Source organism: Bos javanicus, chromosome 7 (assembly GCF_032452875.1).
Source record: "Bos javanicus breed banteng chromosome 7, ARS-OSU_banteng_1.0, whole genome shotgun sequence".
Classification (NCBI taxonomy): Eukaryota; Metazoa; Chordata; class Mammalia; order Artiodactyla; family Bovidae; genus Bos; species Bos javanicus.
In genome coordinates, this window is record NC_083874.1 from 12309508 (window position 1) to 12326659 (window position 17152).

At 49.5% G+C, this 17152-nt stretch overlaps 2 protein-coding genes across 3 annotated transcripts in view; one reads left to right on the forward strand and one right to left on the reverse strand.

Moving 5' to 3' along the window:
* Window positions 1-17152, reverse strand: part of MAST1 (microtubule associated serine/threonine kinase 1) — a 28947-nt gene that overhangs the window by 6376 nt on the left and 5419 nt on the right. For both annotated transcript variants that reach the window (XM_061421965.1, XM_061421964.1), the window contains 16 exons: window positions 16374-16462; window positions 15825-15900; window positions 13590-13668; window positions 11360-11520; window positions 11165-11240; window positions 10782-10991; window positions 8660-8761; window positions 8428-8560; window positions 8281-8348; window positions 5027-5106; window positions 4729-4937; window positions 1602-1740; window positions 1346-1478; window positions 1039-1204; window positions 835-936; window positions 291-413 (listed from right to left, as the gene is read on the reverse strand). In XM_061421965.1, the coding sequence (XP_061277949.1) occupies window positions 291-413; window positions 835-936; window positions 1039-1204; window positions 1346-1478; window positions 1602-1740; window positions 4729-4937; window positions 5027-5106; window positions 8281-8348; window positions 8428-8560; window positions 8660-8761; window positions 10782-10991; window positions 11165-11240; window positions 11360-11520; window positions 13590-13668; window positions 15825-15900; window positions 16374-16462 (1946 nt within the window). The remainder of the gene's footprint in view (window positions 1-290; window positions 414-834; window positions 937-1038; window positions 1205-1345; window positions 1479-1601; window positions 1741-4728; window positions 4938-5026; window positions 5107-8280; window positions 8349-8427; window positions 8561-8659; window positions 8762-10781; window positions 10992-11164; window positions 11241-11359; window positions 11521-13589; window positions 13669-15824; window positions 15901-16373; window positions 16463-17152) is intronic.
* LOC133250581 (translation machinery-associated protein 7-like) lies at window positions 4999-6261 on the forward strand. Its single transcript, XM_061421973.1, has one exon. The coding sequence runs from the start codon at window positions 5845-5847 to the stop codon at window positions 6028-6030; it is 186 nt and encodes a 61-aa protein (XP_061277957.1). The 5' UTR covers window positions 4999-5844; the 3' UTR covers window positions 6031-6261.

The window sequence follows — 17152 nt, forward strand, 5'->3', positions numbered from 1 at the left end:
CACCCTGGCTCCGCCTCTGCCAGCCCAGGCCCTTGGCTGTTCTGGGTCCTAGCACCGCCCGGTAATCCAGGCTCATTCCCAATTTTAGAATTTACTCCGGTCCAGGCTCCACCCCTACCCCAACCTCCTTTCTTCTCTGAGCCCCGCCCCTCTGTCAAGCCACGCCCCCGGCACGACCTCAGCCCACTTCTCTGTTCTAGCGGGCTAGTCTCCTACCCAACCGGGTTCCAGCCCAGGCCATACCCAAGGGCCCCCTCAAAGGATTCATTCCACCCGCTGTCCCCGCTCACTGTCGAAGTAGCTGGTATCATCTTCAGACTCCAGATGGGGGATGAACTCGGCCTTCTGCCTCAGCAATCCTGTCCAATCCAGGTCTCGAAAGAAACTGTGCTGCTTCACCTCAAAGGCACCGCCTGGGGAGGAAGGAGTGGGCTGGATCAGGGAAGGAATTTAAGCGACAGCTATGGCTAGCCCAGGCTTCACTGGTGATTCAGACTGTAAAGAATCTGCCTGCAATGCAGGAGACCCAGGTTCAATCCCTGGATCGAGAAGATCTCCTGGAGAAGGGCATGGCTGCCCACTCCAGTATTCTTGCCTGGAGAATTCCATGAACAGAGGAAGAGGAGCCTTATGGGCTACAGTCCATGGGGTCGCAAAGAGTCGGACACGACTGCACAGCTAACACTTCAGGCTAGCCCAGTAGCCCAGCAGCCCAGCTCACCCATTTTCCCGCCCAGGGACACAGCGCTGGAAGCCCTGCTACAGACATCAGACACCACTACCCACCCACCCCTGCCTCAAATCATATTCTCTGCACAGCAGACCCTCCCCTACCTGCACCTAGACGGATCAAGGGATTAGTCTGCAGGAGGCTGGATATCAGGTGCTGGGCATCCGTGGGTAGGGCCTCCTCCCCTTCAGGCCACAGGATGTCGTCTGCAGAGCAAGGTGTAGGGTGGGGTTCGCTTTTAGGTCCATGAGGCCTTGGGCCCTCCCTCGCTTCCATGCCCCCTGCCTGCCCACCGCGGAGGCACGCACCACTGATGACCTGTCCAAAGAGCTCTTCAGGAGTGTCTCCAAAGAAGGGCACACAGCCCACCAGGAACTCGTAGAGAATGATGCCCATGGCCCACCAGTCCACCGGCTTGCCGTATCCCTGACGCAGGATGACCTCGGGTGCGATGTACTCTGGGGTCCCACACACCTGGGGGCAGGTGGTCAGCCCATGCCCTGGCCACAGGAGGGGCCTCCTGGGGGAGCAGTGCCCCTCCCATGCCAGGCTCAGGGCCCACACAGTCCTGCCGGGTCACTCCACCCGTGGTGACCCCCACTCCCGCACACACACCTGTTTGTCCAGGAACTCCCGGGCGTCCTTCTCGATGTGGCCTTCATAGAGGTTGGTGGTGAGGCTCATGAGCCCCATCTTTGAGAGGCCAAAATCCGTGAGTTTGATGTGCCCCATGGAGGTGATAAGGAGGCTGCAGAAGCAAACTGGGGTCTTAGAGGTGAGGACGGTCCTTCTCACTCCTGGCCCTTCTGTGCCAGGGCTCCCCCGACCCCCGAGGGACAGGGAAGGAATGATGGCGAAGGTCAAGGCTCACTTGTCAGGCTTGAGGTCGCGGTGCACGATGCCGTAGTTATGCAAGTACTCCAGCGCCAGCACTGTCTCAGCAAAGTACATGCGGGCCATCTCCACAGGCAGTGCCCCAATGTTCTTCAGCAGGGTGGCGCAGTCCCCCCCTGGGGGTGAAGGAATGGATGCATGTGAAGAGGGAGGCAACCCTGGGCCAGAGCTGAGCACTCAGCAGGCAGCATAGCACCAAGTTCTCTTCTCACATGGCCCCCATTTTACAGCTAAGGAAAACTGAGGCTCAGAGAGGGGCCTTCCTCTCCCAGCTTCCACTGGGAGTGCCCTCTGCCAGGCTTCTCTTGTTTTCTTAGCCATGCTCCAAAGTCAGCACAATCAGTTGATTTTACACAGGAAGGGATTGGTTTACACCCAACCTCAGAGAGAGGTTGGGTCAGGCAGGGAGTTGATGGTGGAGGTAAAGTTTGGTTGGGACTGAGGCTGCCCGCTTATGAACTGAGTCTGGGAGAATGGACCCTGGTCTGGAGTCTGAACCTTGAGGGTCTGAGGTTTTAAAATATAAATTACTTTGCCCCACCAGATTTACTGTCAGCTGCATTCATATTTTAGTCTCCCTCAGCTTCCATTTCTCCTTTTTCTCAGAAGGGTCAGATTTCCTTCCAGGTTTAGCTGCTGGGTCAGCATGTAACCCAAGTTCGGTCAATGACTTTTCCTTCTTTTTTCACAAACATTGCTAAGCTCATAGGATGTAAGCTGGGATCTGTTGGATGGTAACCTCACTATATCAAGACCTGTTTCATTTTATTTATTTTTGGCCATGCCATGTGGCTTGTGAGATCTTAGTTCCCCCAGCAGGGACAGAGCCCATGCCGCTTGCAGTAGAAGTGTGGAGTCCTAACCATGGACGATCAGGGGAATTCCCTATCAAGCCCTGTTTACCGGGACGTCCACACGTGGGAAAATAGACCCAAGAGATGGAGAGAGTACTAATAACATAATTTGAGCACCTAGATAAAGCCATTCCTGAAGTTTTCTTTTTTTTTAACCACAAGTTGATAAATTTCTCTCTTTCCTAATTTTCCCTAAAGCTAGATTTATCTCAGTGTCAGAAAGTAACTAATCAGACTTTCTCAGGGTGGGCCCAGGAATCTGAATCTGGCCATAACCCCAGATAATCCCTACAAACATTATGCAGAAAACAGAGTGTCCATGGCCTCCTTGAGCTCTATGTCCCTTGTTGCCATCCTCACTATATGAAACAACCTTTTTCTTTTTTAGCTTCTTTTCCTTGTTTATTGTATACAGTTTTATTGTATGTTTTATTGTAGGTCTATTCCCTCTGTGAGGGAAAGGTGTATCTGTCCAGGTCTCCACTGTGTCACCAGCAAAGCATGTGACATGAAGGAGATGATGAAGGGACATCTGTTGAGTGACTTAACAGTCAATTAAGACTTGGAGGTGGCACAGCTGTAGCCCTGTGAGATCATGTGTGTAATCGTAGTCCTTCTGTGTTTGGAAGATGGATGGATTAATATTTGGGATGGTTAGATAAACAGATGAAAAACATATATAGTGGTGATTGGATGCTTGGATGGATGGTAAAGGGATGGTAAAGGGATTAATTGTGAATAAGCAGATGGAGTTAGACTGCTAACTAGATAAAATGAGATAGCTGCTAGTGTGGAGGTTTGGATGAATGAATACAAATAAGAATAGTAAATAGATGGATGGAAAGAGGGATGGATGGATGACAGATTAATAAATAGGTAAATAGATGGTGGTAGATAGATGGATGTTAAATAGGCAGGTGAATAAACAGATGGATGAATGAATGCCTAGATATAGAAAAAGAGGGATGGATGCAAAACAGATGCACAACACAGTGAACCCTAATATAATTTAGTTAATAATAATGTACAGTATGTGTTCATCAATTGTAGCCAAGGTATCACAAGATGTGAACAGCAGAGGAAATAGAGCAGGAGTGGAGTGAATACCTGGGAACTCTCTGAGCTTTCCAGTCAGTTTTTCTATAAACCTAAAACTGCTCTAAAAAAGGAAGTCTATTACTTTTTTTTAATAGATGCGGGGGCTTCCCTGGTAGTCCAGTGATTAGGAGTCTGCCTGCCAATGCAGGGGACACGGGTTCAACCCCTGGTCTGGGAAAATCCCACATGCCCTGGGGCAACTAAGCTGGTGTTCCACAACTGCTGAGTCAGCACTCTAGAGACCTCAAGCTGAAACTACTGAAGCCGGAATGCCAGTACTGAAGCCCTAGTGCCTACAGCCCATGCTCCAGAGAAGAGGCCCTGCAATGAAGAGCCAAAGCACTGCAATGAAGAGTAGTCCCCACTTGCCCCAACCAGAGAAAGCCCATAGCAACAAAGACCAGCACAGTAAAAAATAGATAAATCTTTAAAAATAAATGTAATATAATATTGTACATCAACTACACTTGAATAAAATAAATAAAGATGTAATGGATAAACAGATACATGGATGGACAAATAGATGGGTAATCGGATGGATAGATGGAGAGATGGCATGTAGATATATGGATAGAAAAGTGGAAGGATTAGCAAATGAACAGATGAAAGGAAGGAGGATAGATGGATGGATAATGGAATGGATGTACCCATACTGAGAGAAATTAAAACAGATAAATCAGGCTTCCCTCGAGGTCCAGTGGTTAAAAATTCGCCTGCCAACACAGGGGATGCATGTTTGATCCCTGCAGGGAAGATCCCACATGCCGCAGAGCAACTAAGCTGGTGTGCCATAACTACTGAGCCTAAGTACTCTAGAGTCTGTACCCCCCAACAAGAGAAGCCACCCCAGTGAGAAGCCCATGCACTGCAACTAGAGTAGTCCCCTGCTTGCTACAACTAGAGAAAACCCACACTCAGCAATGCAGAAGCAGCCCTGCCACAAATAAATAAATTAAAAAAAAAAAGAAAACATAAATCAACAGATGACTGGGTAGAAATAAACAGATGGAATGTTTGAACAATGGCTGGATGAATAAATGGGTGGATAAACTAAACACACAGGTGGATAGTCAACATGGTGACTGGGGTTTGGGCAGGCTACCCCTAGCGGCCATCCCCTCATCTTCCCCACAGCCCTGCAGGCGCCCACACCTTCCACATATTCCATGACCATGCAGAGGTGGCGCCGGGTCTCGAACGAGCAGAACATCCCGACCACAAAGGGGTTCTCGGCAAACGTGAGGATGTCGCGCTCCACGAAGGCCTGCTGGATTTGGTTGCGCAGGATCAGGTTCTGCTTGTTGATCTTCTTCATCGCGAAGCGCTGCCTTGTTTCCCGGTGCCGCACCAGGTAGACGGCGCTGCAGGGGGAGAGAGCGAGGACCGGCCGTCACCTCCGAGACACCCGGCCTCCGCCACCCTCCCCCCGCCAGAGCCCCGGGTGGCTCACCCGTAGGCACCATTGCTTATGAGCTTTATGGTCTCAAAGTCATTCTCTCCAGGCGGTTTCTTAGCCTTGGTGCTGCGGCCCTGCGGAGGAAAGATGGAGACCACGGCACCATCATCATCATCATCATCATCATGAGACTGAGACTCTTGGTATTCCACTTAACACATGGGGAAGTTGAGGCACAAAGTCAGTGAATGAGTCCTTCATCCAAGTGCCACAGTGAGGGAGTAACAAAGTCAGAACTTAAACCCAAGACTGGCTGACAGTGAAGTCATATAACAAACTTCTCTTAATTAGCAAAGAAACCTACAAAATGGCTGATCATCCTAATATATAAAAAGCTCCCAGAAATCAACAATAACATTAACAACTGAAGAGAAAAAATACACAAGATATGTAAACTAGACTTAGAGCTGTTAACCATGTGAAAAAAATGTTGAACATCACAAATAATGACAGATAGGCAAGCTAAAACTACTCTAAGATACCATTTTTCACACAGTAGATTGGCAGGAAAAAAAAATCCAAAAGCCTGGCACATTCTGTGGGCAAAGCTGTGCAGAAACAGATACTTCTATACCTTGCTGTTGGGAGTATAAATTGGTACAGTCTCATTAAAGGTACTTGGTGTATATCAGAATTACAAATGTATGCTTCCTTTAATCCAGCAATTTTCACCTTAAAAAAGTTTTTTTACACTTTTGAATTCATGCTATAGATATGCTTTCACGTGTGAAAAATGACACAGAGAGGCACAGGGGCTGGAACGGGGAGCTCCGCTTCCGGCGGCAGGGTCTGGGGTAGGGGCGGCAGGTGCCATGTCAGGCCGCAAAACTGGCAAGAAAAAGCAGCCCAAGAAGCAAGCCAAGGAGATGGACGAGGAAGATAAGGTATTCAGGCAGAAGCAGAAGGAGGAGCGGAAGAAACTTGAGGAGCTAAAAGCAAAGGCCACAAGGAAAGGCCCCCTGGCCACCGGTGGAACTAAGAAATCTGGCAAAAAGTAAGCTGTTCCTTGTGCCTGAGGCAACGATGACCCTTAGCGCCATTCCTGTTTAAACATCTGGATTCCCTGCCATAATATCTATTGCCACCTATAGCTAGAATGAAGTGTTGTCTTGGAGCCTATTGTACATTTAAGAATAAACTTTTGTAAAAAAAAAAAAAAATGACAGACACATATTTTCTTACTCATTGCAAGATTGGAAATAACCCGTACATAGGAAATTGGTTAAATAAAATACGAAGGGATATAATATAAAGGAATATTGTGTTACTATTTTGTTGTTGTTGTTTGTTTGTTTTTGGCCATACCGTGTGGCACACATGATCTTAGTTCCTGAACCAGGGATTGAACCCATGCTCCCTGCAGTGGAAGCAGAGTCTTAACCACTGGACTGCCAGGGAAGTCCTTTTCCACTGTTTGGTTTTTTTTCTTTTTTTTTAAATGAAAAATATTTCTGTACACTTATTCAGAAAGTTCTCTGAAGTACTTTATTAAATGGGGGGAAAAACAAGGAACAATGTGTACTGTATGATTTTATGTAAAAAGAGGGACAAAATATAATTATATTTGAGGTAATATGGGTACGGGGGACAAGAGTGGGTATAAGATTTTTTGCTGTATACCATTTTTGAAAATAATTTTTATTTTTCATAGGGACAAGAGATTTATTACATTAACAGTTCACAAAAAGATCTATGAGGTTTAAAAATATTGAACTTCTATGTTCCTTAGAACGTAGCCCAAAAAAGTTTGACAGAAACGTTGGCAGAACTACAAAGAGAAATTACTCAAGACAAACTTAACACATCTCTCTCAGAAACTATCAAATCAATCTGGCAAAAAAAGAAAAATGAATAGGAAGATGGAAGATTTGAATCACTCAATTAACAAGTTTGATTGAACGGAATTACAACGGATCTACAAACAACAATTAAAGATAAATACCTTTTTAGAGTTTTAGACTTGTGAGTGATGTCATTCCATTACCTATTCAAAAAATTAAATGGCATATAATGGTATAATGAGATTTTTTAAAATACAGGACAGATGTGTGTGTGTGAGTGTATGTGAATTCATAGACATAATCTGAAACAAAGGACACAAACCCAAATGCCTTCAGGGACCAGGCATACCGGTGAGAGTCACGGGTGACGGGGGTGTAGGTAACCCCGTGTCATAGGCCAGCCCGCATTCAACGCCAGCTGGTTCCATCACAGTCTTGTTAGAACTTTTGATTCTTTTTAAAAAGGCACAAACCCAGATTTTACCTTTAATCTTCTGATTTCTATATTTTGTTTCACACTTTTGAAAACACTAGGCAGCTCAGAGAAAACACATGTATGGCCATTATGGTGGGTAACCTCCACCAGACATGGGGAACATCTACCAAAGTGTGGTTGGCCTGTGGGTGGAATTAAGTAATTTTTTGTGTGAGTCGTTAGCACATAGAGACAGTCAACCCATTCAAAAGTCCATACAGATTTCTTCAAGAAATTAAATATAGAGTTACCATGTGACCCAGAAGTTCCACTCCCAGGTAAATACCTAAAAGAACTGAGACAGTTGTTCAAACAGATACTTGTACACAAATACTCACAGCAGCACTATTCACGCAACAGCTAAAAGATGTGAACAGCCTAAAGGCCCATCAGTGAGCAATGGATAAACAAAACGTGGCATATACTATTCAGCCACGAAAAGGAACGAAGCACAGATTCATGCCATAGCATGGGGAAGCCTTGAAAACATTATGCCAGCCACCAAAGGCCACAGAGTGAATAATTCCATTTATATGAAATCTCCAGACCCAGCAAATATCCAGACCCAGTCTCCATAGAGACGGAAAGATCTGGAAAGCAGATCAGTGGTTGCCAGGGGCTGTGGGGGAGGGAGGGGACGGAGAGAAACTACTTCATGGGTACAAGGTTTCCTTTTGGTATGATGAAAATGTTTAGGGGCTAGATGGTGGAAATGGCCTCACAACGCAGTAAATAACAACAAATTGTTCATTTTAAACTTGTTTAAGTGTACGTTTAAAAAAATTAAACACAAATTTTATGTTTTGTGTATTTAATCATGAAAAGAAAACTGCCTGTGGAGGAAGAGCTATTATTAACCCATTTTACAGGTGGGGAAACTGAGGCTCAGAGCGGGGACCGAGACATTTGCTCAGCCTGAGGACCAAGAGCCAGGCGGTGAGCCCCGACCAGTAGGGCCGGACCAGCACGTTGCCCACGCCTCCGGGCCTCACCTCAGAAAGGTCGTCCTGCTCGGGTGTGTTAGAGCCGCCACTGTCTTGCTCCTCCAGGTGCACCACATCTAGGAGGGGAATGGGAGTGAGTCAAGGCCTGGGTCCCAGTCAGCCCACCCAGAGTCCCCAGCACCGAGCAGTCAGCACCTGGAAAGGGGTCACGGGTGAGGCCTAGCTGGCGGATGATGTATCGGGGGATGTCTGTCTTGACAAGGTGGCCCTCCTTAGCATGGCCCTCAGCCGCCTCCAGCAAGTGGTAGAACTCCTCGGGATTGAATTCCTAAGGCAAGGCAGGGTGAGTTTGGGGTGACCTCCAAGGGGCACTAGCCAGCCCCCCACCTCCAGCACCTCCTCCCATGCCCATGCCCAGCCCCCTCACCAGGCATTCCAGCAGCCTGGCTGGACGTGAGATGATAATAAGCAGCTTCTTCACCAGCTGAGTGACGAAGGCCACCTCTAAGCTCTCGGAACGCTCATAGGCCTGGGATGTGGGCACAGTGCGAGTGGGGTTCACAGGCGCCTTTCCTGGCCAGGCTCCTCTTCCATCCCCACAGGAAAGGACAATACTGCTGCTACTGTCCCATTGTACAGGTGAGAAAACTCAGGCCACATGGTAGAAATCATCATTATTGTTATAGCAAACATGGTCCTAAAATGTTCAGTCATTCAATCTATCTTCAAAGCAATTCTACAGTCCAGGCCAAGTTAAAAATCCCTCTGCCTAGCATCCTCTCTCCTCGGATCTCTCCATGGCTCCCTACTTCTCCTATTTTAAGTCTCTGCTCAGCTATCAACTCCTCATGGAGGCTTGCCCTGACCCCCTCCAATTCAAAATTGCACCCTACCTACTGCTAAGACCCTCAATCGCCATTACTCTGCTCGCATGTTCTTGTTTTCTATCAAACAGGCCATATATTAATTTCTCTATCATGCCCATCAAAGTCAATACTACAACCAACGATTGAAACCAGCTGGGTTCTAGCAGTGAAAGCGCCGAGTTCTAACCCCTGGACTGCCAGGGAAGTCTCAGTGAAATTTAAATAAGGACAGTATCCCAGAGGGCTAAGCCAAGCCCTACTGGAAACTGATTCAAAAGAAAAAGTGTAGGGACTTCCCCGGTGGGCCCAGGTTCAATCCCTAGTTGGGGAACTATGATCTCCCAAGCTGTGTGGTACAGCAAAAAAAAAAAAAAAAACAAGTGGGGCAATCTTTATGTGTTTTTGTTTTTCAAATGATTAATGGTTTTAATAAAAATACTATTGATTAGTTTGTTTCCATTAAAACCAGGAAAGTAAAATTATAGAAAATTTTGGTTTAATTATAAAATATTTTAACTTAACATTAAGTTTTTTTAAAATATAAATTTATTTATTTTAATTGGAGGCTAATTACTTTACAATATTGTATTGGTTTTGCCATACATTAACATTAAGTTTTAACATATTTTCTTTTCAATTTGTTCAATCATTAATGTTCTAAAGGGGGGCGGGAATCACCTGCTTCATCCTACTCTCAGTCGTAATGTCACCCAAGAAGGCAGCATTTGAGTAGAGACCTGCAGAGGTGAGCGAAGTTAAATTCCTGCTTCCTGGGGGTGGGGTAGGGATAAACTGGGAGACTGGTACTGATGTGCTTTCTGTACGCTAAGTCACTTCAGTCGTGTCCAACTCTCTGCAACCCTGTGAACTGTAGCCCACCAGGATCCTCTGTCCATGGGATTTTCCAACCAAGAATGTTGGAATGGGTTGCCATGCCCTTCTCCACGGGATCCTCCCAACCCAGGGACAGAACTCAAGTCTCTATGTCTGTTGCATTGGCAAGCAGGTTCTTTACCACCAGTGCCACCAGGGAAACCCCGTATATAAAACAGATAACTAATAAGAACCTACTGTATAGCACAGGGAACTCTACTCAATACTCTGTAATGACCTATATGGGAAAAGAATCTAAGAGTGTATATATGTCTATGTATAACAGATTCAACTTGCTGTACACCTGAAACTAACACAGCATTGTAAATCAACTATAAATCAATAAACATTAATTAAAACAGTGGGGGAAAAAATGAAAGAAACTTTGGCCAAGCCACGCTGCCTGTGAGATCTTAATTCCCCGACCAGGGATCGAACCTGTGTCCCCTGCATTGGAAGCGGAGTCTTAACCACTGGACCGCCAGAGAAGTTTCAAGAAACTTAAATTATTAATAGTACTGTCAACATCACCATGTGATATTGTGAAAATCTTGGTATAACAATATAGTGATTTTGATAAAGGCAAAAGGTGCATTTTGTGGGGAAAAAAATGATTCCTACTTCCTCCATCAGATCTAGAGTTGGGATCTAGTCTTTCTCCTCCACTCTTCAGTCTTCGGCTCCACACCAGCCACTTGGCACATGTTAGGCGCCCCCTGAATGGATGTGGCGTGAAGGAAAGGATAGGGACATTGGGCCAGTTTGGGGGGTTCAGAGCCCGAGGTGGGGTTGGCCCCTCGGGGTACTCACGTCCTGCAGCAGCTTCTCCAGGTTTTCCTGCAGTTCGTAGAAGTAGACGGTGGTAATGAGGCCGTCGCGGGACTTGGTCAAGCAGTCTCGAGCCAGCTCGATGATCTGGTGGTGGATGAAGCTGAGAACGCCGTCGGCCAGCGGCAGCACGCTGTCCGGTTCGTAGGCGCGGGCGAAGTCGCGCAGCTTCTCTTCCATCTGCGCGGTGGCCTGCGGGAGGGAGGGAGACAAGGCGGGGATGCCCGCGCGGGGCTCGGCCCGGAGGTTGTTTCTGCCAGGAGCCTGCACGCCGCGACGCCGGCCACCAGGGGGCGCGCGGAGCTAAGGTGAGCGAGGGCTCCGGCCGCCCCGCTTCCCTGCGGCCGCCCCCGGCCCCGCCTCACCTTCGGGAACCTCTCCTTGTAGACGTGGTTCATCATCACGATTTCGTTGTCGTAGGAGGAGGGGGATCGCCCGGGACTGCGGAGAGAGAAGCCCATTGCGTCCAGCCCCTTCCCTCCCAAACTGCAGACGAGGGTCTCGCAAGGCACCAGCCCCCAGACCCACCAGGTTGTTCATGGAGGGGGAGGCAGACTCACCTGAGGCTCCGCGAGCGAGGCCGCACGGCAGGGGAGCGGCGGCCGCCATCCTCGTCTGTGATGCTCTCGGTGCTGCCGAAGTGTTTGGAGAGGAAATGGAGCTCATCCACGGTGGGCTGGTAGGGCAGCTGGTGCAGACGCTCCTGGGAGGAGCAGGAAGACTGGGGGGAGGGGCAGGGCCGGGGTCAGGTCACCACGGTCCCCCCACAGCTCGGGACCCTGGCCTGGGGCTCCCGCGGCTGGCGGGCCACTGAGCAAGGCCAGAATCTGGACCTGACTTATGATCCTTGGATCCCAAGGCCCAGCTTGGGATTCCTGGCGATAGACAGGGGAGCAGGGACACAGACATGAGTGTGGCCCGAGAGAGCCTGTGAAAACCCAAGTCAAGTCACAGACGCCTCTTCTGTTCAGAACTCTCCAGGGCTCCCACCTTACTCCTGGTGAATGCCTAAGTCCTCTCCATAGCCCACAAGGTCTTTTCAAGATCTAACCCTGTCTGCCACCACCTCCTCCCACTCTCGCCCCCACCCCCCCGCCCCCACACCCAACCTGCTCTGCTCCAACTGCACAGGCCTCCTTGATGGTCTTTGAACAAGCCAGGCACAGTCCTGCTTCCAGGCCTTTTCACTGACTGTTCCCTCTGTTTCTCCCACATCTACTATGGATCACTCCTCCAAGTCTTTGCTTTAAAGCCACATTTTAGGCATCCTCCTCTGACCACACCCATCATTCTCTTTTGTTTCCCCAACTCGCTTCTTGCTGACTTCTTGTCTCCTGGCTTATTACTGTACATCTTATGACTTATTTGTTATTACTTTCTGCTCCTCCAGAGCAGGAACTTGGTTCTGCTTAGTCCCTGGTCCGGGCATGGTATGCAGTTGGGGCAATGACAGACCCAGACATCAGTGGAGAAACACAAGGACAGCCACCTGATTCTGCTGGCAGAATAATCTTTTTCCACATGACATCACTCACTTTCCTGCTTAAAACTCCCCACCCCGTCATTACCTATTAAAATAATCTCCTCAGTGTACATAATCTATGACATGTGTGCCTGTGTGCTAGGTCACTTCAGTCATGTCTGACTCTTTGGGACCCTATGGACTGTAGCCCACCTGGCTCCTCTGTCCTTGGGATTCTCAGGCAAGAATACTGGAGTGGGTTGCTGTGCCCTCCTCCAGGGGATCTTCCTGTCCCAGAGATGGAGCCTGCATCTCCAACATTGCAGGCAGATTCTTTATTGCCAAGCCACCGGGGAAGCCCAATATTTGACACTCAGAATCATAATTTCAAATATTAATAGTTCAGACTAAAATCTTCATCTAAAACAAAAAAACCTTTCTCTGGCTTCCCACCACATTTAGAATAAAATCCACCTTGCCACCCTGGCCAAGAAGCCACAGCGTGAGTGTTGCTGCCTGCATCACCTCCATTCTGCCACTTCCAACCCAAAGCTCCAGCCACACAGGCTATTTTCAACTTTCCCAATGTGTGAAGTTCTCTGTTGCCGCTAAGAGTTTGCACATGCTGTTCCCTCTTCCTGGAACACTCTTCCCTCCCTTCTTCCATCTGCCAACCCCCTGCTGATCCTTTGTCTTGGCTTCAATGCCACCTCTTCCAGGAAAGCTTCCTTGACCCTCCCTCCAGCTTAGTCAGGTGCCTCCCCTCTGCTGTCATCACCTTGCCTTATGCTACCCTCATCACAGCTCTGACCACTCCGGCACCCCAAGTTGTAAATGCCTTCTTACATATCTGACTCCTCCCATGAGGGCTCTGTGAATCCTTGGGCCCTGGTCCAGCTTGTAGAGCCCCACCTGCCACATGAAAGTCACATGATAAATGTCTACTGAGCATCATACCAATGTATGGACAAGCAAACCAGAGAGGTCTGAAAGGAGGCAGACGGAGAGACAGACTTTGCGTATTGCGGTGGGTGAGCAAATGGTTCCAGGTGAAGGATGTGGCCTGGCCCTAGCCAGCTGCAAACACTTGGGCAAGTGGCTTAACACGTGAGCCTTAATGTCATTTATCTGTAAACTGAGTCCACAGTGAGTAGGATCCCCAAAAAGATATATTGAAGGTGGAGAACAGGACCTTGGAAGAGACTTGGAACATGAAGAGATGGACAGGTGACACCTTTGGAGAACTAGAGAAACCCAAAGCTCTTACTAAAGCCAGTCCAGTAGGCCCCCTGCGGCTCCCACCCACTGGCCCCGCCTGCCACACTCACCGAGACAGTGGAGCTGGGTGTGTTGGTGCCATAGCCAGATGAAGGGAGTGAAGCCAGAGACCAACGGCGTCCATCCGCCCTGGAAACCAGCCAACTTTCTCAGAGGCTGCCAGGCCCCATCAGTCCCCCCACTCCTCAAGGTGTGAGAGAAGCCTCTGACCATGGCCAGGGTTGGGGGGTGGGAGGATACATTTATGCTCTGAGATCCCTGAAGGCCCTCAGGGTTAAGGAGGTGAAGAAGAAATCTACCAGCCAGGCACCCGGGACCCAGAGCAAAGATCAGTCTCCTCTGCTCCTTCCCATGACCCTCATCCTCAAGCCAAACAAGCCCCCAGAGTAAAAAGTCCACTCAAGGAAGTCATCCCAGAGGGACCCCAAAAGATGACCCCTAGAGGATTCCCTCTGAGAAAATTCTCAGAGGAAGATCATTTGAGTCTTTTCAGAGAAGAAACTTCCCTTCCTCATAAGCACGTACACACTGACACGAGATCCCATAGACACAATCACTCTTCTGGCCATATCCAATCCTGTTACTAGTATGGTTGAGTTCACACACTGAAAGTCACACACATTCACACCACGTGACTCTTCAGCATAGATACTCACAGGCATTCATTAGCTTGTGTATGTGTGTGTGTGTGCTCTAAGTCGCTTCAGTCGTGTCCAACTGTTTGCAGCCCCATGGGCTGTAGCCCGCCAGGCTCCTCTGTCCATGGGGTTCTCTGAGCAAGAACACTGGAGTGGGTTGCCATTCTCTTCTCCAGGGGATATTCCTGACCCAGGGATTGAATCTGGGTCTCCTGCATCGCAGGCAGATTTTTTACCATCTGAACCACCAGGGCAGCCCCTCACTGTCCCATTTGTGGACCCAAATATCACGTTTCCAGGCTAACACACAATCACACATGCAAAATAAGACCTACACTTACAAAGACACAAACAGAGAGACCTGGTACTCACACTCTGACATATACAGACACACTCCCCCACACACTCTAGTCTGTCACATTAACATGACACACACTGAAGACACCCTCTCGCACTCAGTCACACATTCAAATTCTCACAGGGCTACACACCCATTCACACTCCCACACAAATTACACATTCACATGCAGTCACGCATGGAGGTACATGTTTCCTCAGCTATTCACACACACATTTACAACCCTACCAGCACACAGTCACACACGTTCACTCTCACACCCATGGATCCATGTGCAGGCGTGGGCTGCCTCACGTATTCATGACCTCACACACACACACACATCCACATCAGCACACAGATTGCACTTTCACAGGGACACACATTCCCATGCACTGGACTCCTCTCCTCAGGCAGTGTCCTGGCTCAGCTCACCCTCCATGTAGGTGACCACATCCGGTCCAATATTTTCTGACTCCCCATTGCCCTCAGCTGAATTCCATGGTCGAGGGGAAACCCCCACCCTCCCAGAGGAGCCATCCTCTGTCCCCACAGTCTCCTGTGACTCCCCCCCACCAAAACTGTCACCAGCCTTTGCAGTGATCTGTGTTGCTTGCCCAAACTCAACTCCAAGGTTACAGAAGGGATGCGGTTCACCCCATACCCCAGTTCTCAGAACACAGTAGCTGTTCAGACGTTTTTAGAATGAATAAATTTCGATGAAAAAGAGATCCGCAAAACACCCTGGTGAATCCTAGACGTTTCCCCCTCAAAATCAAAGATTCTCTCTTCCTCCCCCGATTTTGCCAAAGCTCCTCAGAAAATTCATCTCAGGGACACTCCAGAAACCCACAGAACCTCCGGAGGGAAATCTGAGATTCCTCCTCTTGGGTCTTCTGGGGAAATAGCCCTAGGCGCCCTCCCCCACATCATGGACCTAGTCCTTCGATGGGTAGCAAGCAGTCTGAGCTTGCGCACTTCATCCCTGCTACCCTGTCCTGTTACTATGGGAACGCCTGGCCTGGAGAGCCAGGCTTGGGAGACGAAGACCCCGGGACCAAAGCGCAAGCGCTTTCGCTCCGCGGCAATGGAAGCCCCGCCCCTTCCCCATTCTGAACAGGCGACTGGCCTCGCCTTCTTGTGGTCCCGCCCCTAATGCTGGGCGCCTGTTCCCGCCAGGACTTTGGGGGCACTCTGCCGGTCCCTCAGGCTCTGACTCAGATGCAGTGATGAGGGGAACAGATGGTGGCCCAGACGGTGGCTGGGGAGGGTATGGCCAGGGTTTGGGGGCCCTGGGGAGAGGGACTCACCTTCGGGAAGAGGCAAAGGAGAAATGGGCTGGGGTGTTGGGGGAGAAGTTGCGGGGGCTGTCCAGGGGGCTGCTACCTGTGGCAGAAAGAGGGGGATCTTCAGGCCAGGCGTGGGAGGCAATCCCATCAGACCTCCTGATCCTCAAAGCGGGTTCCAAACAGCAGCTTGTCTCCTTAGTCTAATCTCACCCGTGTATGACTGGGCCATTTACCTTAGCTGTGGCCCCTCCCCAAAACATGTTTTGGCTACCAAGTCAGCCCAGCCCCTCCTCGGGTCGATCCCGCCTTTTTCTGGGGAGCCCCGCCCCTTAAGGATGGCTCCTCCTTTCTGCCCCATCCCCTTTCCAAACAAGCTCCTCCTGGGCCTCCGCACACAAATGCCCGTCCCTTTGCGGAACCGCCGAGCCCACACAAGGAGGGCCCCGCCCCTTGTCCAATCCAGGTCCTCTGTGTCCAAACTCTGGACCACCCCTCCTGTGGCATGGACACACTCCTTTCCTATGGCCCCGCCTCCACTAGTCTGGCCCGCAAACCCATCACCTGTCTTACCCAGGTGTCCTGGCAGGGGGGAGTGGGGTCGCGGCAGCGTGGGCGAAGTGCTGGTCAGGATGAGGCTTTTCCGGTTACTGGTGCGGCAGCTGCGGGGAAGGCGAGGCAGGGAGCCGGACCCGGCCGTAGCCCAGTGAGTTTGAGGGTTCGACCCATCACCTTCCCATCTCAGATCCCTCCTACCTGTCTCCCAACCGAGTGGGTGCTCAAATGTGCCCCCAAAGGACTGCTCAGAGGAGGACTGTGTATGGGAGAGGATGCATATGTGATGTGTTGGTGCAAGCCTCCTGGTGTGGATGGATCACATGTGACCATGTATGGGGTGATAGTCATGTCCACGTGATGCCAATGGAGATTCTCGTGTCTATGTGTCTTTGGGTCTTTGCATGACATTTGCTGTGTGGATCCAGGCGTGGCACCAGGTGTGTGAGTTCAGCACTGGGACCACTCGAGTGTGACATCATGTGTGACAGTCCTTGAGTTTATCTTGTGTGACGTGACCTGTGGCTTTGTGTGTCTGTCTGACACAGTCTGTCTAGCCACTTGTCCATGACTAGATGTGCCACTGTGGGCTGTAAAGTGTACCTCATGCATGATTTCTGCTGTGTCTATACTTTTGTGTAGCAGTTGGAGTCTGTATGAGACACTGTCCTTGTGTCCGAGTGTGATATTCACCATGTGTGTCCACGTATGGCATCTGTATATGTGTGATACAGCATATAGATGATCTACACCTCTCTATGTGTGTGAGTTTAACACCCTGTGACACTGGGCACATC

Coding starts and splice junctions, on each gene's coding strand:
- LOC133250581 (XM_061421973.1), top strand. CDS start 5,845: ATGTCAGGCCGCAAAACTGGCAAGAAAAAGCAGCCCAAGAAGCAAGCC.